Source organism: Sciurus carolinensis, chromosome 1 (genome assembly GCF_902686445.1).
Source record: "Sciurus carolinensis chromosome 1, mSciCar1.2, whole genome shotgun sequence".
NCBI classification, from domain to species: Eukaryota; Metazoa; Chordata; class Mammalia; order Rodentia; family Sciuridae; genus Sciurus; species Sciurus carolinensis.
Window position 1 is genome coordinate 176,806,212 of NC_062213.1, and position 25,401 is coordinate 176,831,612.

Genomic DNA, 25,401 nt, shown 5'->3' on the forward strand with positions numbered 1-25,401 from the left:
GTTCTTATCTTAGAGGATAAATATCATTATCAATATCAATTACATTTTAGACTTTGAAAAATTAAGTATGTGTGCTTTTCTATTCTAAAAGAATAACAATAAGTTGTCTAACTTCTAAACTGAAGGAAGGAATCAATCCTAATGAAGGCAAGAAGTGATATTTAAAATTTAAACAGTTGGAATTATATTTTCAAATATACAAGTGATTGCATTGACCATATTACTCAAACTGGCTTATAAAGTTAAAATCCACTCTATTTATGTATGATGTATCAAAATGTATAAATGCATTCTACTATTCTGTACAACTAATTAGAATAAATAAAATTTCAAAATTCCAATTTAGAAATATATCTAAAACATGACCATGCAGGAAATTGGAAGTAAAAATGGTAGAAAAGAGATTTGCTATGTTGGTAACTGAAGAAATGGATTTTAAGGGGAAAAAAGCCTTGTTGGAGATAATTTCATGAAAAAAAGTTCAATTTACATATAATTTATTTGTATGTATTTTACTGGCCTCCGAATGGGCAAAGGACAAATTGAAGAAAGAGCAAATCCATAATCATTAACTTCCCTTGGAAAACTTTTGTTTCAAATATAATGTACATACAAATCATGGACAAACCTTAAGGGTACTGCTTGATGAAGTTTTCAGAGAGAGCATGCCCACACAATCACCTCCAGACCAAGGCCCAGAACACAACCAGCACCCTGGGAGCTTCCTCTGTGCCCCCTTCCCGTTGCTCTGAACATTTGCTATTTCAAAGAAAAGGCATTTTGGTCCAGGTTTCCAAGCTGAAATCACTTAGGTAAATTTCCACATGTACTAGGTGAACTGAGTCAGGATTCCCAGAATGCTTTTCAGAATAGAGTCAGAGCAAGAGCTAATTACATGGAATTGGATGCTGGATGAGGTAATTTGTTTGATCACCATCACTGTCATGTTTAATCTTCATTTCTTATGGATATATGAAAAATCCCTTCCTCCTCTCAAGCTGTCTCTAACATCAGTCAAGTAGATCTTGTTTTCATAAACTAAACTGAAACATTTTTAACTTGTATCTGATTCTTATTTACCTATTAAATTCAGAAACTCAAATTAGTCTCCTTGTCATAGCAACATAGATATTAGCATACAGTCAATAGACTCTGTTTTCTTTTTAGCCAAGATATACTTGATTAGACTGATTATTAACCAAGGTCATATTTGAAAATGAATGTCTTTAAATTGGGCATTGTGAACTAAGGGGTAAATCTCTACAAAGCCTCCCCAGCAAAGCCAGCCTGATACCTGCCTTTCAGAATCCCATCCTGGTGGATCACTTCCTGTCCAGGAGAACCTTAGCAAAGCTAGGGGCCTTGATTAAAGAGGAGTTCATCCAAATGCATAGGTACAGATAGTAAAATATGAAAGCGATACTTATTTTTTTTGTAGTCTCAGAATGGCAAATAATAGTGGATTTTGAAAGTCCAATTTGATCAATTTGCTGGGGATCAAATTCAGGAACTTGAGCATGCTAGGCCAATACTCTACAACTGAGCTACAGTCCAACCCTAAAAGTCCAATCTGAGATTCCTCATTAAAACTTCCAGACAGGGGCTGGTGATATAGCTCAGTTGGTAGAGTGCTTGCCACACAAGCATAAGGCCCTAGGTTCAATCCCCAGCACCGTGAAAAACAAACAAACAAAAACTTCCAGACAGAAATTAGTTATATGGTCTTAGAAATGGCTCAATACGACCTGTCTCTAGATTTGCAAAACAAACTCAAGGAAGCCTCTCTGGTTAACATTCTTACCATGCCAATTTAAACAATGAGGCCAAACAATGTGACCAAACCTTTTTTTTTTTTTTTCTTTTGTCACATCCAGAATAATCTTTGAAGACTATTTAAGATAATAAAAGGGGAATATTGTCAGAAAAAAAAAAAAGCATCTAAGTCTTGCAAAAGGGGAAAAAATATTACTTGGTGGCTTTTCAGTACAGTCTGGATGTTGTCTAGATATCCCCCAGAGGATTGTCTGACTTTACAGGCCTAGGTCCCTTTGACTTCCTGTGGCCTAGGGTATTTTATACCTCTGCAGTTTTTCTGTTAAGTTTCAGAAAACTGAAAGCAATGCAAATGAGTCCTGTCCATTGTACTGCAAATGAGCCCTATTCATAATAATGCAAATGAAATTTGTTCAATTGAGGAATATAAATTCTGTAAATCAAATCGTTTTGAACCAGTGCTGACACTGTACTGGTTCCTTCATGAACTGATGAGCTCAGTGAAATCTTTGACATATATTCATTTCATAACCATAAAGGAAAAGATGCATACATTCATCTCTATTAAATTAAGGACCATATTCATCAAAAGTCATTCATATTTTATTCTATTCTATTCATCAAAAGCAAATGAAAAGAATACTCTTCAGCAGTAAAAATAAATCAATACGAATAAATGTGCAGAAACCTCTTGTTGAGTAATTGTGATAAGTTATAGGATATGCAGGGAATAATTCAACTAAAAGTTCAGGAGAAAAGATAAATTACTTAAGAATTTTCTGTATATTTCTTTAAAAATATTGATAGAAACAATTTAAAAACAATTTATATTCCTCAATTTAAAAATTGTTTCTAAACCCTAAAACATGGATACTGAAATGTTAACAGTAGTTGTCTCCAGGTGTAAGATAAAGGATGATTTTCTTCTTTTTGTCTCTGTTTCACAAAATTTTAAGAATAAGCATGTACCTCTTTTGTAATAAAGAAAACAAGTAATAAACTCATATACAATATTTTCAATGCAGGTAATAGACAAAAGAAATCTATGTTCAAATGTATAATAAACTACGAATCAAGAAAAGGCAAACAAAATTTATAGCATGTTATTCACTCTAAGTGCTTTGCATGTATTATCTAATTTAATCCTTCTGACCACCTTCTAAGGCATGTACTATTTTCTTCCCACTTACAGATGAGGAAATCGAGACCCAGAGAGGTTGGGTAACTTGACCATCATCATTGAGTTTACTAAAGGATAGATCCGGAATTCAATCCTTAAGTCTGAACTTGAGTCTGTCACACTACATAATATTACAGACAATCTTATAGATAGATGTTAACCTTACTGGTACCCAGGGAGTAAATGAGCAATGTTACTACTTTTCATCTGTAAGAAGGATAGAAACATTAGAATGTTGATTTAAACAATTCCAAGTGTCAGTGAAGGTGAGAGGTATGGACTGGTATAATACTTGGAAGAATAATTTAGAACTATCTTGTAAATTTGAAATTTCTTTGATTCTACAATCTGCAAAATCTACTTCCACACATAAATCTTAGAAAAATATTTATATTTGGAGATTTCCCAAAGATATTTTCTGCAGAATTATTTAAGTAGTGAAAAAGTGGAAATAAATGAATATTCAATGAAAGAAAATCATTTAAATGAAATGTGTTATATTCAGATGCTTATTAAAGGGAATGAACTAGATCTGTCATCATCAAATGAGCAGATATCACAAACATGATATTTAGTACTAAGATTCACACTGATACCAATCTACCATTTAAAAAATTTAAACACATACAAGAACAACTTAAAAATAGACTGAATATGCTTCGGTTTAATGATAGGGGTTCGCTCCAGAGTCAGACATAGTCAAAGGGCAGTTTAACTCTATTGTTATTATCTAATCTTTTAAAAAAGAAGAAAGAAGGAAGACTTGGACAAAATATGACAAAAATTAACAAGTGTTTACTTTGGGTTGGAGAAATTAGAGTCTTATATTATTCCCATTATCTCTCTCATTCTCTATATATCTACTTATCTCTTTCTCCAATATATGTATGTAGATAAATATATGCATAATACATATTTATTTTCCTTTATGAAATATATATATGTATTTGTTTTCTTAAAATAAAAGTGAGATTTAAAACATAAATTTTAAGCTGACCAGGTAAGAGTCATTTTCATTAGCTGAGTCCAGACTACACTAATTATTAGCCACATTTTTACACAGGTATGACTAATATGGTTCTAGTCTATATTTTAAGGCATCTAGTGCAAAAGGCAATGTTAAATATTATGTATAAGTGCTCATCAAACAGTAACACAAGACTGTGTCCCTACATAATCTTCTTTACTCTTTATGTCCTTTTCACCCCAAATTCCTTTATAATGTGCAAAAGTCTATATGCAAGTTAAACTTTTGGTTGTAATCATGTTGAGCTGACATAAACTTCCAGAGGTAAGGAGAGAACCCAGGAAAAACAATAAAGCAATGGCCATGGACTTCAAGGACACAGTCTTTGTAAAGAGATTCTTTGCTTTCAATACTTAGCGGAGTCTTTGGCTGGTGGCAGCAGTAAGTTTTCCAACCAATGTGGGGGAATTTCCATTTAGGACTGGCCACACCTTCTCCTAGGGGCTCACAGCTCCAGGAAGACAGGTTGGTCAGAATGGATGAGTCTTTATTATGCCAGATGAGCTCCATCTGTCTACCAGTGACTAGGGATGACTCTGGAACATCCTGGGTCAATGAGCTGTCCCTCTGTCTCCAAGTACTTTCAGAAAGGCCCCCTTTACATCCTTGTTCCTGAGGCTGTAGATGATGGGGTTGAGGAAGGCAGATACAACATTGTAGAACAGGGCCAGCTTCTTGTCCCGCTCTGGGTCATACCAGGAGCTGGGCCTCATGTACATGATCATGGCTGGCCCATAGAACATGGTGACCACAGTGATGTGGGAAGCACACGTGGAGAAGCTCTTGAGCCTTCCCTGGGTTGAGCGGATTCTTAAGATGGAGGTAAAGATACGGACATAGGAGGCCAGGATGAGGGACAGAGGTACCAAAAGTAGGATGAAACCCAAGATGAAGTCCAACTGGTCATTGAGAGATATGTCTGCACAGGCCAACTTCAGGACAGCAGGGACCTCACAGAAGAAGTGGTTGATCTTGTAGGGGCCACAGTAGGGCAGCCGCAAGGTGAAGACAGTGTAGATGAGAGCCCCAGTGATGCTAATGAACCAACAGACTGTCACCATCTTGATACAAACGAGATGGCTCATGAGCAGGGAATAGTGAAGGGGGAAGCAAATGGCAACGTACCTGTCATAGGCCATAATGGCATAGAGGACACACTCAGCAATGCCCAGGACCAAGAAGACGAACATCTGGACCACACAAGCACCCCAGGATATGGTCCTTCTTGGACACACCATGTTAACTAACATCTGGGGCACGGTGGTGGTGACATAGCTCATGTCCACCAAAGACAGAATACTGAGAAAAAAGTACATAGGTGTGTGGAGGCGTGAGTCTAGGTAGATCAGGGTGACGATGAGTCCATTGCCCAGGAGAGTGATGAGGTAGAGGAGGAGGAAGAAGATGAACAGGGTGGTTCTGACTTGTGACTCACTGGAGAAGCCCAGGAGGATAAACTCGGACACTGAGCTGTGGTTCTCCTTGCCAAGGGTCTGCATGGTAGTCTGTTAAGGAGAGATAAGCACTTCCCTGTTCTGTTCCTGCTGTTGGAGGCGAAAGGACAGGGTGGACAGAAACTGAGCCACACACACAATACCACACACAACATCTCTCCCGGATTTAGTCAAACCTTCAATGAGTTGGATGAGGGAAACCAGAGCTGGTGAGGTGTCAACCTTAAGTTTCAGGAGAGCTAATGTTATAGAGAAAGACATACAGTGATGATAAAAGACAAGCTGAGGGAACAAACAGAATTTTACTACTGACTTTAGGTTATAGCCAAATACACTTAGAGTATGTTAATTTAGGAATTGTGATAGTTATGATACTGACTGACTAGGTTCTAGCTGACCTTTCTCAACACATTAAAAAGTTAGGCAAATTAACTCTAGACAAGATCAGTATGGCTGTTTACCAGCTTAAATGTTGTGTGGCATATAAAAAATGCATTCATATACTGATAATCCAGCTCATTGAATTATAATGTTGGTGTGGTGACATTTTGCTTGCCTAATAAAAATTATGGTTTACAATAAAAATAAAAACTTTCTGGGAAGCAGAGGGGAGAGATCCTGCATCCCTGAACTGTCTCAAGTTGACAGTGGCCCTGGTTCCTGACTGCTACTCCTAGTTCCCCTGAGGCCTGTCTGGGCTTTGTTTCTTGTACTCAGATATATGTGTGACCTTGGGCAAGTCCCTTCACTTCTGAGCCTCAGTCTCCTCATTTGTTAAACAGAAATGAAACATTGATGACACAGGGATATGGAAAGGCAAACATGAGATGCTGTAGGTTGAGACATTTTGTGAAATATAAAACATGAGGCAAATAAAAGCAGTTCGTGTAAATGAAATGAATCTGGAAATCAGAAGAGCTAAGGTCTACTCCTAGCTTTGTCCCTGATTTTCTGTGTGATCTTGGGTAAACCTTCAATGAGTTGGATGAGGTAACTCAAAATTTCCGAGGTTCTGGAGGACAGGGCTGAACACATGATAGTGAGAATCGATTGCCATGAGACGATGGTGGAGATCTGGAAGAGGTAACAGGTGCCCGAGGCTGAATGGGCAAAAGGAGATGGTATGAAATGTGTGTTCTGAACTTTAAGGAACTTTAAGGAATATTTGATAATATTGGATGAAGGAGAAAAGTGTTCCAGGTAAGGAATGTTTGTAAAGATAAGAGGGGACCTAACACTTAAGAGCCCTGGACACTGAGAGGGGAACTTTCAAGGGATGAGGAATGGTCAGCTGTGCAAATGGTTAGCCCTGGTGTTGAGACAGTGAGGGCTGAAAGTAAAGATGTGTCCCTTTCTCCTTTCCACCAGTCCACATCCCAGTCCTGGGCCTTTGCAGAGGCCTCCCGCTGGCCTCCTGGGCCACACATCAGCAGAGGCAGTTTCATCTATTATTCCCTTCTCATGCCTCCTTGATGGAATTCAAGGCCCCTCCCAATCTAGTTCTAACCAGTTTTCAAGTCAGTATGATTCTCCAGAAGTTCAGTGAGATTTCTGATCCATGATACTAGCAACAAGATCACCAGTGGGATCCTAGTGGAGGGGTCTCCTTGGGGTCACAGATCTTTCCTATAGATGGCTTTCTTAGCACCTGCCATGGATGCTCACCACACTTTGCTCTAACTGTCTCTCTGTGGGGAATGCCTCTCCTAATCCTTTTTCCATCCTCAGGTCCCATGACCTTCAAGGCCCAGCTGAGGTTTTCCTCCTCCTTACCTGACCAGTCCTTCATGGTTTCTTTTATGTGTTATTGTCTTCCCAGTCAGGCTGTAGGCAGGGGCCATGTCTTTTTAAGATCGCCCCATAGCATCTAGCACAAGGAAGGTACCTGTTCAGGACTTGGAAACACCTGGGGTTCACATCCATGTTGATACTTGGAAAAAGATTTGTAAGAATCCACTCAGTCAGGTTAGAGCAGAAACTGGTAGACAGCTTTTGGAGTCCTATTCCAATGTTTGTGTTTTCTGCTTTAAGACCAGGTTCTGCTTTGCCTTCTACCAAACTAATAAGTGGCAGGACCAGGACTAAAATCTGGGTCTATGGTTGCACAGCCTGCCAGGCCTTTAACCTCTGCACTCCACTGCTTCTAGCAAAGGCACATGTAAAGGAACAACTACATTAAGCGCTCTTATTAGCAAAGCTCCATATTCACATCCACTCTCCTTTTTCTACTTTTCTACTTAATATTTCCCTGCTCCTTCCCAGCCTCTGAACTTCTGGTAGAGGAGAAGGGAGAGGATGCCTCATCAGGGTTCCCACTAGGGAGACTTTGGATACACTCCGAGTGCCCGGGAGCAGGGTGTGCTCCTGACAGGGACTTGCAACAGTCTGGAAATAGCCATGAAAGAGAGTTGGAGCTGGCCCCTGCCCAGGAAGGGCAGGTTCTTGTTCCTCCTCCGCAGTGAGTGGGGAAGAGAAGACTAGGGCCCCTTTGCCCATCCTCAGGGCTGTCCAGGGCAGACCCTCCCTCAATCATACCTACAAATGCCCAGCTTGTTCTTTTGCCTGGTAGCTTGCTTCACCCCTGCAGCTGCAGCTGCCTGTTTCCTCTTGGTTTTGTGCTTCTCAGTAGAAGGCAGCACTCCTCTCCTCAGCACAGTGGCTCCATGGGGGAGCTCTGCGCCTTTCTTAAGTGCTGTGGGCCCAGAGCAGCCCTGCAGGGAGGGGTAGACCCAGGAGCCCTCTTTGTATCTGGGGTTGAAGAGTACATTTCTAGTCCCTGAAAAACCTGGTAGAGTTAATGTCTGTGCTGGTAAATTCAGTGCAGAGCCCCTGGACTGGATGAAAGACACAGCCAGCAAGTCTAATGCCCCTGATATTTCAGGCTTGGTCTCTGGAGCTGGTGAGCTGGGCGTTCTTTGGATGTTTCCATTTGGGAACTGAAATTTCTTCCCACTGAGACAGAGAAAGGAGGGCCCCTCTGGCTGCATGGTCACATCCCTCTTTAAAATTTTTTTTTAAATTTTGTTTTAATTAGTTATACCTGACAGTAGAATGTACTTTGATACATTATAATGGAGTATAATTTCTCATTTTTCTAGCTATACATAATAAGACAAGTAAGATGTGCTTTATTTCCTTTCCAAACACTCTTTAACATCTGCAGACATCTTAACCAAGGTCACGCACCTAAGGGGTAAAAATAAGTCTTGAATGTAGAGAACGTAAGTGTGACTAGTAATGTTACTAGTGTTCTATAACTACCATTTATTGAAGACCTATTATCCTTAGGTAACCACCCCAAACCACATACTTCATTGCGGTATACATAAATCATAATACCTACTATTGAACACCTACTTTGGTTTGGTTGTATTGGGCACTACACGTAATATCATTACTCTTCACAGCAGGTTGGCAGGCCATTCGAGGCCCAGAGAGTTTAAGAATTAAGTGGCTAGTTAATCCCATAAAATAGGTAAATTGTATAGCCCAAATGTGAAGCTAGGTCTGTCAGATTTCAAAAATCACTGTACTACAGCATTTCTATGGCTGAGGCACAGTGTTGGTTTTCAGGGTGTGTGGTCAAGCTATGGAATGGCTAAAGGTTGGTGTAAAAGCCAGGCAGTCAGAGGCCAGGGAAGATGCGGAGTCACATTTTGACCCACTTTGAGGATACCTTCCTTACTGGAACACTCTCTTGAGCCCTGGAAGTCCAAGACTCAATGGCACTTAACTGGCTTGACCTCATTAACTGCTGCAGGATAGGGATTACTGGAAAGGATCTTCCTCGTGGATGGGCAGGATGGACCAACTGGGAGAGGTGATTCAATCCTGCAAGACAGAACTCAAATTCTTTATTTTTTTTTTCATTTTAAAAAATTAACCAATTAATTTTTAATTGACAAATAAAATTGTGTATATTTATGATGTATATTATCAAATGACTCAATTGAGCTAATTAATATATGCATTACTTTACATACTTTTCTGTGGTGAGAACACTACAAATTGCTCTCAGTGATTTTTAGTTCATTGCTATGAACTAAAGTTGCCATGTTGTTCAGTTGATCTCTTGAGCCTGTTCCTCCCAACCCACTGAAATGTGACCAATGTCTCCCCACTTCTGGGAGTCCAGCTCCTCCTAACCACCCTCTACTTTCTACTTCCGTGAGTTGGATTTTTTTAGATTCCAACATATAAGTGAGGTTATGTGGTGTCTGTCTCTCTGTGTCTTCCATTCACACATGTTGTTGCAAATGACAGAATTTCCTTCTTTTTTAAGGTTCAGTAGTATACTTTTTCTAGAAAAGGACCACATTTTCTGTTCTTCCAGAAAATAGACCACATTTTCTGTTTTTAAAAAATTGGTTCTTTTTAGTCATACATGTCAATAGGATTCATTTTGACCTAAATATAAAAGCATTGAATATAATTTAATTCATTCCCCAGGACTTCCCCCTTCCCTCCACTTCTCCCTCCTCCGGTTTCTTTCCCTCTATTCTACTGATCTTTCTGCTATTTACTTACAGTTTTTTTAATTAGTACTTTGTGGATGTACATGATGGTGAGATTCACTGTGGTGTATTCATTCATGTATGTAGGAAAGTTAGGTCAGATTCATTCTACTGTTTTTCCCTAATTCCTCCTCTCCCTTCATTCCCTTTGTCTACTCCACTGATCTTTCTTCTATTATTTTTTATACCCCCCAACTCATTTTGGATTAGTTTCTGTATACCAGAGAAAACATTTGATGTTTGACTTTTTGGAACTGGCTTATTTCATTTAGTATGATAATCTCCTGTTCCATCCATTTGCCTACAAATGCCACAATTTCATTCTTCTTTATGGTTAATACTCCATTGTATATATATACCACATTTTCTTTATCCATTCATCTGTTGAAGGACACATAGGTTGTTGGCTCCATAGCTTGTCTATTGTGAATAGTGCTGCTATAAACATTGATGTTGCTACATCACTATAGTATGCTGATTTAAAATTCTTTGGATATATACCAAGGAGTGGGCTAACTGGGTCATATGATGGTTCCATTCCTAGTTTTTTGAGGAATCTCCATACTGCTTTCCAAAGTGGTTGCACTAATTTGCAGTCCCACCAACAATGTATGAGTGTACATTTTCCCCCACATCCTCACCAACATTTATTTGCCATTCTGACTGGAATGAGATGAAATCTCAATGTAGTTTTAATTTGCATTTCACTAATTGCAGAGATGTTGAACATTTTTTCATATATTTGTTGACCATTTATATTTCTTCTTTTGAGAAGTGTCTGTTTATTTCCTTTGCCCATTTATTGATAGGGATATTTGGGTTTTTGATGTTAAGGTTTTTGAGTTCTTTTTATGTCCTAAATACATAATGCTCTATCTGAGGAGCAAGTGGCAAAGATTTTCTTCCATTATGTAGGCTCTCTCTTCATTTTCTTAAGTTTTCCTTTGCTGTAAAGAATTTATCAATTTGATGCTATTCCATTTATTGATTTTTTTATATTACTTCTTTCACTTTAGGAATCTTGTTAAGGAAGTCAGTTCGTGAGCTGACATGTTGGACTACTTATTCTTCTAGAAGTTGCAGGATTTCTGGTCTAATTCCTAGGTCTTAGATCCACTTCAAATTGAGTTTGTGCAGAGTGAGATATAAGTGCAAAATTTCATTCTGCTACATATGCATTTCCAGTTTTCCCAGCACTATTTGTTAAAAGGCTACCTTTTCTCCAATGTATGTTTTAGCACTTTTGTCTAGTGTGAGATAACTTCCTGTATGTGGGTTTGTCTCTGGGTCTTCTATTCTATTCCATTGGTCTTTATGACTCTTTTGGTGCTAGTGTCATGCTGGTTTTGTTACTGTAGCTCAGTAGTATAATTTGAAGTCTAGTATTATGATGCTTCCTGCTTCACTTTTCTTGCTAAGGATTGCTTTGGCTATTCTGGGCCTCTTATTTTTCCAGATGAATTTCAGAGTTTCTTTTTTCTAGTTTTTTGAATAACATCATTAGAATTTTGATGGGAATCACATTGAATCTGCATAGTGCTTTTGGTAGTATGGCCATTTTGACAATATTAATTCTGCCTGTCCAAGAACATGGGAGGTCTTTCCATCTTTTAAAGTCCTCTTCAATTTCTTTCTTTAGTGTTCTATAGTTTTCATTGTGGAGATCCTTCACCTTTTTTGTTGGCTTGATAACCAAGTATTCTATTTTGCTGAGGCTATTGAGAATGGGGTTGTTTACTAATTTCCTTTTCAGCACATTCATCATTGGAGTATAGGAGCACTATTGATTTATGGGTATTGATCATGTATCCTGTTGGTTTGCTGAATTCATTTATGAGCTCTAGAAGTTTTCTGGTGGATTCTTTTGGGTCTTCTAAATATAGAGTCTTGTTGTCAACCAACAAAGATAATTTGAGCTCTTCTTTTCCTATCACAACCCTTTATTTCCTTCTCTTGTCTAGACCACATTTTCTTCATTTATTCATCTACAGGATGATTCCATTTCTTGGCTATTTTGAAAAATGTTGCAATGAAAATGAGAGTGCAGATATCTCTTCAACATACTGATTTCATTTTCTTTTAATACATACCCAGTAGTGGGATTGCTGGCTCACATGACTGTTCCTAATTTTGAGGTACTGCCATGATGCAGTAGATGACTGTACCAATTTACATTCCCACCAACAGTATATGAGGGTTTTCTGTTCATCACAGCCTCACTAACACCTGCTATCTCTTGTCCTTATGATCATATCAATAGAATTCAGATTATGAAGAGTGTGATGAGGAAGGAGAAGTTCAGGTAGGGTGGAAGCCCAATTTGGGTACTGGTGTACTTAAAGTCACTTACCTTACCTTGGTAGAGGTCACTGTAGAGATCAAATGATGTCTTTGTGCAGGAACAGGGTCTGAACCACGGAATGGTAACTGAGGGGCAGAATTGAATAAGTCCCAGTAACTGGAAGGGTCCTAGCAAGAGCAAGCCACCTGAGAGAAAAGGATCAGATATTATACGGTTTCCTATATTAGAAGGCCATGACCCTGGTGACTGTCTAGTATGGGGCAGAGCTTACCAGGGCATATGTGGTATATTTTGCACAACATACTCATATACTTTTATGTTTTCTCTCTTAGCTGTTTGCTCCATGCATCATTACCTTCCCTAGATTTGGGTTCTTAAACTCCAGAAAACAAAGAGCCACTCTTCATCATGTGACACAAGAACAAAAAGACAAATTAGGGAGTTGAACATTGATTTTGCCAATTCCTAGCCATATGACCTTGAGTAAATCCTTCCCTGAACTTCATTTTATTATTCATATTTAGAACACAAAACAATGCTGTGCATGTGCAGTGATTAGCACTGGTTCTACTCCATAGAAGCCAGTGGTAGGTCTTATCTTGACAACAAGTGAGCAGCTATTAAGAGTCTGGTCCTTTTCCAGTGGGGAGCCTGGACCATTTTACATCTTGTTCATTGTGTTCCTAGTAACTTTTTTATTGTTAGTCAGATGTTTGAATATTGTGGATTCAGCTCTGTTGGATATTTTTGGATTCTTAATAAATATTCTTGAGGGTTTTTTTCTGGAATTAAATTCAGTTACTTGTAAATACTTTGAGTCTTTTAAGTTTCCTTTGGGTTTTGTTAGGTGAGACCAGAGCTGCATTTGGTCCATTTAGTGGGAACAGAATCTATTGCTGACCCTGTGTAAGTTCTGAGAAATGTTCTTGCTAAGCCTTGGCCTTGTATTTCTCCCTGTACACCCTAGTTTCCTTCCTCCTCCATCCTCTGGTTGTTTCTGAAACACATGTGTCAATCAGTACTCAACTGAAGTCTGGAGTCAACTCCAGCCACCTCCACCTCCCTATTTTATCTCCTCAATGCAGGAGACTTCTGGCCCCATCTGGGTTCTCCATCTCCATGGCACAGTCTCATAACTCTCTAAGCAGTAACCTGGAGAAATTGTAGGGCTCAATTCAACGGTTTTTCCTCTCTCATAGATCCCTATCACTTGCTTCCTGATATCCAATGTCTTGGAGAACATTATTTCACAAATTTTGTTCCAGCTTTTAGTTATTATAGGAAGAAGAGTAATTCTGGTTCCTGTAACTTCACCCTGGCAGGGAACAAATTCTGAAACTGGCATCTTTATGTATTATAACTCTAACTCAGCTCATTAAGGTTGATGTCTAGAAAATCTAGCTACATTGTCATGATGTCCAATTTGGCAATACACCATTTGTAATAGGAAAAAATGAGATAAAAGCTACATGTCCAAAATAGGTGAATGAGTATTTGAAAACGATAGTTATGAAGAATATGTAAGTAGATGGTAAATTGATTATCACATAATATTACATTTTTAAAAAGGCAGACTACTTAATCCATTGGAATTTGACTACAAAAATAAACAAAAAATCCAACTAATAGTGATTTAGATAAACACAATCTTTTTTCATATAACAAGAAGTATTGAGTAAGCAGCTCACACTAAATAACACTGGTGAGAAACCAACTATAATTCTTTGAGACTTTTCCTCATAGACTCAAGAAAGTGTGCCAAACTGCAAGCATTGTATCAATATTCATGGTGAAAGAAAGGGGGCTGGAGAATGGTGTTGTATCACAGTTAGTCTATTTTTTTGTTGGGAAATCAAGAATTTTTCACAAAAACTCCTTAGTACAATTCCCAAGTCTCACTGGATAGGACAAGGTTCTAGATCTACCCTTGCCAAAAGGGATTCTGGAAAAAAGGGAAACATTTGTCCTTTGTATTGGGACTGTCCACATTGTATTTACTGTCCCCAAAAATGTTGTCAGAAAGAACATGCTCTATCAGCAAAGAAGGGGTAAATGGTTAATCAACCAACTAGTATCTGTCACCATAAAATGAAATGTAAAATACTATCTCAATCAAGTAAGAAAAAAAATCCACTATTGTTTAGTGGTAGAAAAAAATTGGAGAAGAACATTAAGAAATTGCAATGGAAATTCACTGCATGGAATGAAAGGGTAACATTTCTACCTTTCTGTGTTCCACTTTTGCAACTCAGGAATAGGGACAAATCAAGCAGGGATTATCCTAGGCATAAAGGAGTTCACAGTGGAAAACCTCTCCTCTGAGAACCAGGATTCTCTATTTCCTGCTTGGTCTTTCCACCTGCAGCTCAGGAACAACTCAGGAGACCTCAGGAACAACTGGAATTCTTGGAAAGGCTGGAATCTGGCTTAGGGCAGTCATTCTGCAGGTGACCCAGCCATCAGAATTAGGGGTCTCCAAGCTAGAGACTGGGTGGCCCCTGTCTATCATCCCACAGTGTAGGCACTGTACAGTCAGTTGGATCTACATGGGATCTCAGCTACCTTGAACAACTGTTTGACCTGGGATAAATTATTTTACCTCTCTGCTCTTCAGCATGATACTGGGTGGAGTATTGTTCAGGAACACAGTTTTAGTTAGAGGAAACTATTCACAATCCCAGCTCCACACAGGCCACCTAATGCTTCAAGTTTCCATTTTTGGGTCTGCAAAATGGAGATAATAATACTGCAAAATTTAAGATACATCATATGTCTGACCCATAGTGATTACACAAAAAATTGTCGAGTATGATTATGATATAGGAAACAGTTCCATATAAAGAGGAAGCAGAAGTTCTGGGAAGCCATGTGACTTGTCCTGGTTACAGTGACCAAGTCTAACTCTGATCCCTGGCTTTTGTGCTGCAGCAGTTGCTTCCCCAGAGGTTGTTCTTGGGAGCCCTCAGCTGCTGAGCAGAAGGGCGGGGTGATCCCTGTGGCTATGGGTGGAAGTGCCTGCTGGGGCTGCCATCAGGCATTGGGGATGTAGGGTGGAAACAAGGATCCAGCTTGGGAATTATGGGCAGGATTAGGACAAGAAAGGTTTGTCAAGAGGAGAAAAGGAGACCCAGACAGCCCCACATACCCTCCTAGAGAAAGGAGAGAGCAGGTAAGGGGTACTGTATTGCAATGCAGACTGGGGACACTGGAGGAGAGGTGTGGTTAGAGGTGGGAGGGTGGAGGTCAGAGCTTGGGGAGCAGGTGCTTTAGAGAATTCATCATTGATTTCAGCACCTACTGAAATAAGTACATGCTCTTATTTCTTATATATATATATTTTTAAGGGCAGAACCACAGTCTCCTAAGTTTCCTTGAGCAAGAGTGAGCCTCCTGTCCCTGGAGATAGGGGAACAGTGTTAGAGCATCTTTTACTGGTGAGGCTGCTGAGAAAAAAGTTGCCCTGTTAGGGACTGACTTTTCAAGATTGTCACCATCCCCAAAGTTTTGTGCATCTCTGAAGTTGTTCAGAGCAGATCTGTGGGTGTCATTGAGAATGGAGGGAGCTGAGTGCAATTCAGAACTGATGAAAGAAAGAGACAGAACCCGCTCTGTCTCTTTCTAGGTTCCTCTCTGACTCCTGGATTCTGTCTTCCTGTTTTTCCATCCCTTTATCATCAGGAGGCTCTTTCCTGACTCTGTGGTCCTTCATGTCTCCTTTTCTGTCCCTCTGCATATGTTGATGCTCACTGATTTGGCTTCTGTGACTATTCTGCCCAGTCTGGCTCTCTGGCCTGTACCCTGGTCCATCCTTTGTGCTCTCAGGTGAGGATCTTCCCCTCTGTCCCCATTCTGTCTTTTGTCTCCCAGATTCTCCTGATGGTGCCAGGCTGCCACCAGGTCTTATCTCTGGTTCTGCAGATCTCAGAACTTAGAGAAGTCTGCTCCCACTTACCGGTATACCCCTGAGTCAGCCCTTTCTCCTCTTCCCAGATGGCACTGTGGACTCCCTGGGATGTCTGGATGTGGTGGAGAAGACTGTGGGGAAGGGCCAACTCTGGCCCACCTGCCTGGCCTCTGTCTTCCCATTAGGATGCCTCTTCCCCTCATGCAGCTGGCTGGGCAGAAGGAGACGATGGTATGGAGGGCAGGGGTGGAAGTGGACATGCAGGCTGCAGTAGGGCAGAGGCGACCCGGCAGCCTTCAGGACAAGCCAGGCATCTTTCCCTTCCTACCTCTGCTGGGCCTGACTCAGCTTCACTTATTTTGCTTTGGGGCCACAATTTCTGCTCTGCTTGTCCCTTTTCATTATCATTTTTACTCAGGAGGAGGCAGGAATAAGCCAACAAGCAAGTGGGTAAGTGGTGAGAGGGGGGACGCCCTGGTTTCATGGTCAGCCTACCACACTCTTTCCATTGATGCTGCCTGGGGTTGTGGTGCAGGCTCTGCTTCAGCGACAGCCATGACCCTGTGCAAGGTGTGACACGGAGGCATGCTGCTACCGCTTTACTTGTCTCCTGTGACAGGAGTTTGTTCTGACCAGAGGGTGTCCATGTTCATTGTTAAATCTTCCAACTATTACTCCGGTTATGGGGATAAAGTAAAATAACAAATGTAAAGCACATGGCTGTTACAGTTCCTGGCACATAGGAAACTGCTACTAGAATTATTATTATTTATTGCCTGGGACAGGAGTTGAGAGAGAGAAGAGATAGATCCATGACATTTAGTACCAGCTATCCCAACCTGTCCACCATGGACTTGTAGCCTGGTTTCTTCTGAGGGTCAGGTGATCTGTATAAATGATTTTTTTTTCTTGATCTCTGAGGAACAGGAGGGAAAATTCAAAAGAGAAAGAGAATATAAACATTCCTTTTTCTTTTGTCCTGGCTTCCCAGCATCTCCCAGTATGTAGATCACTCAGTAAGTGTTCACTGGCGCCATGATGTGCCTGGCTCTGTTTTAAGTAAGGAGATTATAGAGGAAAACATGCACAGTGGAACCAAGCTGCTCAGGGGGATGTGTCTGATCTGTAGAATTTCCAAGTTAACAGAGGCTTGCCTTGAGCTAGGACAGAGCCCAAAGAGCTGACCAGATGGCAACCAGGAGGTCTGGGTCCTCATCTCAACTCTGCCCCAGACCTCCATCATGCCCAGAATGGGTCTCTAACTACAGAGCAGTCTCCATGTCTCCTCCCTGAAGATGACTTCCAGGATTAGTGGGAGGTTTTGCAGACCAGCCCTGTATTTGCTGAAGATCTCTGTAAAGGACAGAGCCCACCAACCTGCCTGGGAACCTGGTGACCAAAACCAACTCTGACTTTAAGGAATGCCAGGGTGCTTGCTGTTCAAACCCTTAGACTTTCCCCAGTAGATTCATGAAGGAGCAGCCCCATTCGATTTTTGTTTTAGAAAGATCATTCTGAAGGCTGGTGCAGAGAACAGACTGGGCAGAGGTCCAGTGGAAGGACTGAGATAAAAACCAGCGAGAGAAAGAGAGACGCTCAGTGTCTAAGCTGACGTTGGCAGTAGGCTAGTAGAGGGATGGATGGGTGGAAGAGGCTTTCTGGAGGTGACAGCAATGGAACCTGAGGACAGACAGGATGTAGGGGATGAGACAGGAGTTGAGGGGTCTTCCCAAGTTTCTGACTGGTCTGATTGAATTGATCTCACAGATGCCATCAATTTTTATGTGTATTTGCTGTACGCGTGCACACGCACATGCTTATCTATATGTATGTATACATATATGTAAACTAAACCCAGCACAAGATTCTTTGTGCTCATAATTTGTCTTTCTGACCTAATAATCAAGGACAAAAATAATTTCTGTAAACCAAGGACTCTGATTAGTCGAGTTCTACTTAGCGATGGTTTTGCTGCATGTGGGAAACCCTACTACTGTTGAAGAGTGAGTGAGATTCTGTTTTTTCCCTACATTTCCTCCCTGAGCCTCAGTTTCCCCATTGGCGAGGTAGAGATGATGATCCCTACACTATACTTCCCACTGTCACAATGTGGCTCAGAGAGAATGAATGTCAAGCATGTTGTAAGGCACGCCCCACAGGTTGAATTATATATTTTTGATTCAAGGGCACCAAGTCCAGGCTCATCATGGTAGATAATGATGTTGCTACTGGTTCTTCCTCATGTGAGGTATCTGCTTCCTACACTTTAGAGTCTGGCAGTTTTTTCCCAAGTAGTCTGCACATCTTTGGGAGAGTCGAGGAAGGGTGGGGACCCAGGGGGCTCAGGGAGCCTGTTTTTGACCCAAACTCCTGGTTGTGGAACAGGCTCACTTTGCCAGTTCAGAGACAGCAGTCTGAGTGGACCATAGCTTGTCCCCACAGTTCAACCAGGTTAGACACTCCTAAACACCAGACCCTCAAAGAAAATCCTACTCACGGGCTCTGTGTGAAAACAAGAAATGGCAGCACGTGTTCCCACTCTAAGTTTCAAGGTAGAAAATTCTGACATCTGATGTTTCTTCATAGGAAGAATGTGGCTTGCAAAGATGAGTTTTTCCTTTTTTATAGCTGAGACCCAGAGAAATCAGCTAATAGCCCAAGTTACATAGCAGTGAAGTCAGGGCCAAGATTCAAGTGGAACTAGCTGTCCCCCCTGCCATGTGTTTTGTCTCTTTACGACACCTGACCCAGGCACTACTATCCTTTGTATAGACAGAGGGGCTAAGGTCAGCCTACAGAGACCATGGAACTTGTAAAGGCTCTTTGGTGCAAAACAGGACTTAAATAAAAACAATCGTCTTCCAGCTACCTGACAGCTATTGGATAAGGTCTGTGAAGTTCCTGCAAAGAGGTTCAAACTGTGTGTAATTCTGTTGACCAAAGTGAACATTCAATTCTGAGATGGTATTGAATATAGGCACAAGGTTCTGATGAAGACACACTCAGGATACTTCAAAGAACAAGCAGATTAGAGAACTAGTAGATTTGAGGTCAGATCACTTGGTGCCAGAGAAAGCAATTACCCTGACACCATTTAGACTGCATCATTCCCCAAGTACCAACAATGCAAATAACACTCTTTGGAGAGGTGTTCTTCCCCTCTTCCAGAGAAGAAACTGACTCTCAGGGGATTAAGCTCAGACAAAGTTACAAGGCAGTAAGAGGCTGAAAGAGTGAAAGGGATGCTGGCTTCTGTGGGGAGAGAAACAGGGTAGGTATCTAGTGGGGGGTTAATTGACCGTGGGCATCCAGGATGAGGGACTGACTTCTCAGGATGTTTGCTTGTGTAGCTTGGATCTGAATCCTGATCTTATGTAAGGAGACCCATTCAGAAATGCAGGCGACATTTACTGAGCATCAACCACATGTTAAAACTTCTGTGTGGTGATTTTCATGCCCAAATATCTTTCAATTCTTGCAGCAAACCTGTGACAAGGAGATATTTGTTCTCATTTTGTACTTGTTTGAAGCAGTCTCAAAGGATGGGGGGACAGAGTAAATAACTTGTTCAAGGTCACTTAGCAAATACAGCCAGGATTGAGAAATCAGTGTTTTTTTCTAATACCCTGTGGCCCGAAATGGGGTGAGTGAATAGTCAGAGAGTCATCTTGCCTAAGGAAAGATTGAGGTAAAATTATATTAGAAAAATAAACCAGTGTATTTAAAATGAGTAAATGGGTTCTCTTCCTGTTTCAGGCACCTGAAGTTTGCCAACTTGCACGCGGTCTGTACGCCAACACTAAGTTCTGAACACCTGGATGTATGAAGGAGAAGAGGATGCTAAGGTTAATTAGTAATCAGCTTGTCCAATGCTTTCATTTCAGAGTAGAGGAAACTGACTCTGAAATGGGGAACTACTAGTGGTTCAGAGGCAGAGCCAATCCTGAATGAGAAGCTCTCCTCTTCACAACTCTCCTGGGAGTGGTGAAAAAAGACAAAAACAGGTACGATGGGTTGTCTCATCGTCATGGTGGGGCACTTCCTTCGATATTATGACGTTTCATCAGAATTGGACAATGGCCACTACCTAACCCCATCAGTAACCCCAGCTCTTAGTGCATACCTTAACAAGTCCCCTATCTGAATGGGTGCCTCTTTTTTACATTGAGAGATAAAAGACAATGCAAAAGCTCAACCACTCCTTTGTGACGGAATTCGTCCTTCTGGGCTTCTCCCCGGATCCCAGATCCACACCTCTGCTCTTCTTGATCTTTCTGATGATCTACCTGTTGATTCTTCTGGGCAATGGCTTGATTACCATTCTCATCTGCCTGGATTCCCACCTTCACACTCCCATGTACTTCTTTATTGGCATCCTTTCCATGTTGGACCTGGGCTATACCACCACAACTGTGCCCCAGATGTTAGCACATCTGGCCAGCCAGGAGAAGACCATCTCCTTTTCTAGCTGTGTGGCTCAAATGTACATCTTCTTGGTGTTTGGTATCACTGAGTCCTGGCTCTTTGCCATCATGTCTATAGATAGGTATGTGGCCATCTGCCATCCACTCAGGTACAAGGTCATCATGAGCCCAAGGCTATGTGGGGTAATGGTCATCTTCTGTGGACTCTGGGGTGTCATCTCTGCTCTTGTCTATACCATCTTTGCCATGCGCCTGCCCTACTGTGGCCCCAACAAGATCAACCACTTCTTCTGTGAAGTTCCTGCCGTCTTAAAGCTGGCTTGCGCGGACACCTCAGTCAATGACCAAGTAGACTTCATTCTTGGTTTTAGCGTCATACTGATCCCACTGTCCCTTATCCTTGTCATTTATGTCAACATCTTCATCGCCATCTTGAAGATTCGTTCAGCACAGGGGAGGCTGAAGGCCTTCTCCACTTGTGCCTCTCATATCACTGTGGTCACCATGTTCTGTGTGCCAGCCATGGTCATGTACATGAAGCCTGGCGCTAAGGCCTCCCCAGAAGAGGACAAGAAGCTGGCTCTGTTCTACAATGTCATCTCTGCTTTTCTGAACCCTATCATCTACAGCCTCCGGAACAAGGATGTGAAGAGGGCCATTCTGAAGGTGACAGGCTGGGGTAAGGTCACAGAATGAGACCCTGAAAGGACATGGAAACAGTACACATAATGTATGCTGGCCAATGCCCTAAACACTCACTCACATGACTCAGCAGCACCAGTTCACTCCCTTCAGCCCCTCATGGCAACTCTCTGAAGGTCTCTGGAGACCACCCACTATTGGCTGACAAACAGGATACTGTGAACTGTCTTCCAGCACATCAGTTCATTTGTTTCCTTTTGTGCCAGAGTCTTGGTGCTTGGCAAAGGAGAGTTAGATGAACCCTTAAAGTCTTTTATTGCAATGAAGGCAGTGGGTTTTGGGGTATGCCCTGTGGTTGAATCTTGAGAAAGTTACACTATCCTTTGGAAACCATAGATGTGGTATTAGGTGAGCTGGATACAAGGTATTATGGTTTGAATGTGAGGTGTCCCCCAAAAACTCACATGTGAGACAATGTAAGAAGGTTCACAGGAGAAATGTAAGAAGGTTCACAGGAGAAATGATTGGAAGAAATGAATTAATCACTGACAAGGATTAACTGAGTGGTAACCGAAGTGGAGTAGATTAGAATTGGGACGTGGCTTCGGGGGATATATTTTGTATCTGGAGAGTGGAGACATTCTCTCTGCTTCCTGATGATGTGAGCTGCTTCCCTCTGCCACATTCTTCCGCCATGATGTTCAGCCTCACCTCAAGGCCCAAGAAATGGAGCCAGCCTTCTCTGGACTAACACCTCAGAACTGTGAGCCCTCAAATAAACTCTTCCTCTTCTACAGTTGTGCTGGTCGGGTCCTTTAGTCACAGTTGCAAAGTAGCTGACTAAAACACAAGGACAAGGATGCCGTCTTAGAAGATTCCTGGCCTAAGAGGAGAAGCAAGTTTCAGATATGCTGATTGGAGACAATTTGGACTGGCTTGAGGCCAGGTGCAATCTGACCCCACTGACCTTCCCAGACTCATCTCAGGTCACTCTGTCCTCCTCTTCTCACTTCACATGAACTGAACTTCTGTCATTGCTGTGAATGTCTTTTCCACATCAAGCCTTCCACATATGTATGCTCTCTTCTTACCCTAATCCCTACCCTCCCTCCACGCTACCCCAAAGGATTGTTCATTTCTATTCATCTGTCAGGTCTTGGTTTAAACTGCAGTTTCTCTAAGAACACTTTCCTTAAGAGTTGAGAGTGAGTTCACCTTCAAAGCATCCTATACTTCTCTCTCTTGAGAATAAAGGCATGTGGCTCAACTTCTTAGTTCTCTGCTAGATACTGAGGCAGGGACCATGACAGCTTGGTTTACTGCTATTTGCTCAGGACACAGCACCATGCTTCCCACAAACTGGTCTTCAACAAATATGTTGTGGGTGAAGAAATGAACACCACACAGGCAGAGTGAGAAAAAGAAGATGGTGCCAGGGAGTGGCAAGTTGATGAATTGAGGGTAGCAGAATGCAGGAATTGTTGGCACTTAAGAAAGAGGGGGAGGAGTTTTACAAAGAGCATTGAATATTGTGGTTTAGCTGTTTTTGGAAAAATTTTCCTTGCATTTGTTAATGATAAACACAAATTGAGTCAGAGGAATGCCATTTCTCACCTACGAAACCAGCAAAATTATAAAAACAGTGATGCTCAATGCAAATATGCGGTGATATTGACACTCATGTGTGTTCACTGCTGAGGAGAAGATATTTATTTCTACCTTCCTAGAACAGAGCCTTATGCATAGTATGTATACAACATATTTGTAAAATAAATAGTAATGATATTAATTATTAGGCTTAGTTGTTGAATATTTAATGCCAAATACAGTTTTAAGATTATTGAATATATTGATTTATTTAATAAAAAAATCAATCAATGGAAAAATGTAAAAATACGTATCATGAACTTTTACAATGTTCATCTACTTGGGTCTTGAACTGTCACTTCTAGGACTCTGTCCTAAGGGAAAAATCAAAAATGCAGACCAAGTTTCATATATATGTTTGTTAAAGAATTATTAGAAATTGCTATTATATGATTTGTCAATCTTATGAAATACTATGCAACCAATACTATCTATCATGCTTGCAATAGTATTAAATATCACTAAAAAGAATGATACAATGTTAGGTAGAAAAACTCAAAACAAAATTTAATATAACATTAATCTAAGTTTCATAAAACATGCATATATTTATTTTTAAAATTCTGAAAGGATATATATATATATATATATATATATATATATATATATACTGAATATCCCTGGGTAGTGAGATATAAAGTGATTTTTATTCTTGGCCATATTTAAAAATTTTTGCATTCAGCCCATATTGGTTTCATAGCAGAAAGTACTAAACTTTATTTGGAAAATACTTGTTGTCCTGTCAAAGTAATGACAAAGTTAGCTAGGATGTTGTTTTCAATCATCAAACGTTCATTAACTTCCCACCCTATGGCCAGTCCAGTGGATGCAGATGTGAATAACCTAAGTTCCAGCCTCAGGCAAAGAGACGAGTACTAAGACAAGATGCCACGTGGTGCTAAGGATGCTATGGAGGCATGTCAAAGCTCTGAGCCAGCGACAAGGGGGCGGGCAGCCTTCACACATGAGGCCATAGCTCTGTTAAGCGTTGGAAGCAGGAGTTAAAGTCTGGTCATTGTAGTAAAGGGCAGGGGAATAGGAATGGAGTACTTCAGACAGAAGATACAGGATGTTAAAAGTGTGGAGACACGGAGACCATGCAGAATGGGAAGGATAGCCCAGGCAGGGACAGACAGAGCCTGGCCTGCTGGGGTGAAGGACTTGGGGTTTACCTGCACTAGACAAGCATTTTCCAAGGCCTGTTACCTGGATCTCTGGTCTTATGTACCATTCTGTGATGGAAAGATTTCTTGCCCAAATAGGCTCAAAATTACATGCTTCTCAAGACATAACAGGATATTAAAGACTTTGTGTGGGGTAGTGGGGTCCAATAATCATAAATAATATACGGGCAGTTAGAACCAGAAGAGCAGCTATGCTAATTCTGTCTCACAGTACCTACCACCTTTGTGGAATAGGACCCTTTCTTCTTGGAACACCAATTAGTAAAAGAAACAGATGTTTTGTAAAAATGTACATTGAGAATTACTATGGCTCATATGGATGGATTTGAAAGGAAAGGAGAAATCAGACTTTTTGCTCATTATAAACATAATTACATGCTAAATATAGAAAATATAGGAAGAATATGAAATGACTAAAATATGCTTCAAATATTACCCCTCATTTAACTACTCTTAATATCTTCAGGTACAGTTTTTGTCTGTGCACACAATTTAGTATAATTGAAGTCATATGTAAATACTGTGCAATAACCTTTCACCATACGTGTGTCTCTGACACACTTATTTTCCACTTTTATTTTGCTCTGCTTTGTTTGTTTTCCAGTGATACTAGGGATTGAACCCAGGGGCCCTCTACCAGTGAGTCACATCCCAGACCTTTTTTCATTGCATTTCCATTTTTTCTCACTAAGTTGTTGAAGCTAGCCTGAGACCTAGTGATCTTCCTGCCTCAGTCTCCCAAGTCACTGGGATTATAGGTGTGCGGCACCGCACCCGGCTGTATATATTCTTTCGACCTGACTTCTAGTTTACTAATTTTCTACTCCACTGTATCTAAGCTGTCATTAAAACCAGTAATAATCACTCATACATTGTTGGTGAGATGGCGAATTAGTGCAACCACTCTAGAAGGCAGTAGGGAGGTTCCTCAAAAAACTAAGAATGGAACCACATTTGGCCCAGTTATACCACTCCTTGGTATATATCCAAAGGACTTAAAAGCAGCATAGTATAGTGATGCAGTCCCATCAATGTTTATAGCAGCTCGATTCACAATAGCCAAGCTATGGAACCAACCTAGGTGTCCTTCAGTAGATGAATGAATAAAGAAAATGTAGTATACATACATAATGGAGTATTACTCAGTCATAAAGAAGAATGAAATTATGCCACTTGCTGGCAAGTGGTTGGAACTGAAGACTATAATGGTAAGAGAAATAAGTCAGACCCAAAAAGTCAAAAGTTGAATGTTTTCTCTGATATGTGGAAGCTAGTCCAAAATAAGGAAAAATAAAAGAGGGGGGCAGGGAGAGAGGGAGAGAGAGAACTGGAGGGGAGATCCCATCAAAA

At 40.9% G+C, this 25,401-nt stretch overlaps 2 protein-coding genes across 2 annotated transcripts; one reads left to right on the forward strand and one right to left on the reverse strand.

Annotated features, from left to right (window-relative positions):
- Window positions 1-4,531: 4,531 nt before the first annotated feature.
- On the reverse strand, window positions 4,532-5,479 carry LOC124963881 (olfactory receptor 2A12-like). Its single transcript, XM_047523651.1, has one exon. It carries the CDS (start codon window positions 5,477-5,479, stop codon window positions 4,532-4,534), a length of 948 nt encoding a protein of 315 aa, XP_047379607.1.
- A 14,856-nt stretch (window positions 5,480-20,335) lies between these two features.
- On the forward strand, window positions 20,336-21,274 carry LOC124962807 (olfactory receptor 2A12-like). The gene has a single exon (XM_047522086.1). The coding sequence runs from the start codon at window positions 20,336-20,338 to the stop codon at window positions 21,272-21,274; it is 939 nt and encodes a 312-aa protein (XP_047378042.1).
- Window positions 21,275-25,401: the final 4,127 nt, after the last annotated feature.

Excerpts from the sequence above, each read along its gene's own strand:
- LOC124963881 (XM_047523651.1), bottom strand. The coding sequence starts at position 5,479 with ATGCAGACCCTTGGCAAGGAGAACCACAGCTCAGTGTCCGAGTTTATC.
- LOC124962807 (XM_047522086.1), top strand. The coding sequence starts at position 20,336 with ATGCAAAAGCTCAACCACTCCTTTGTGACGGAATTCGTCCTTCTGGGC.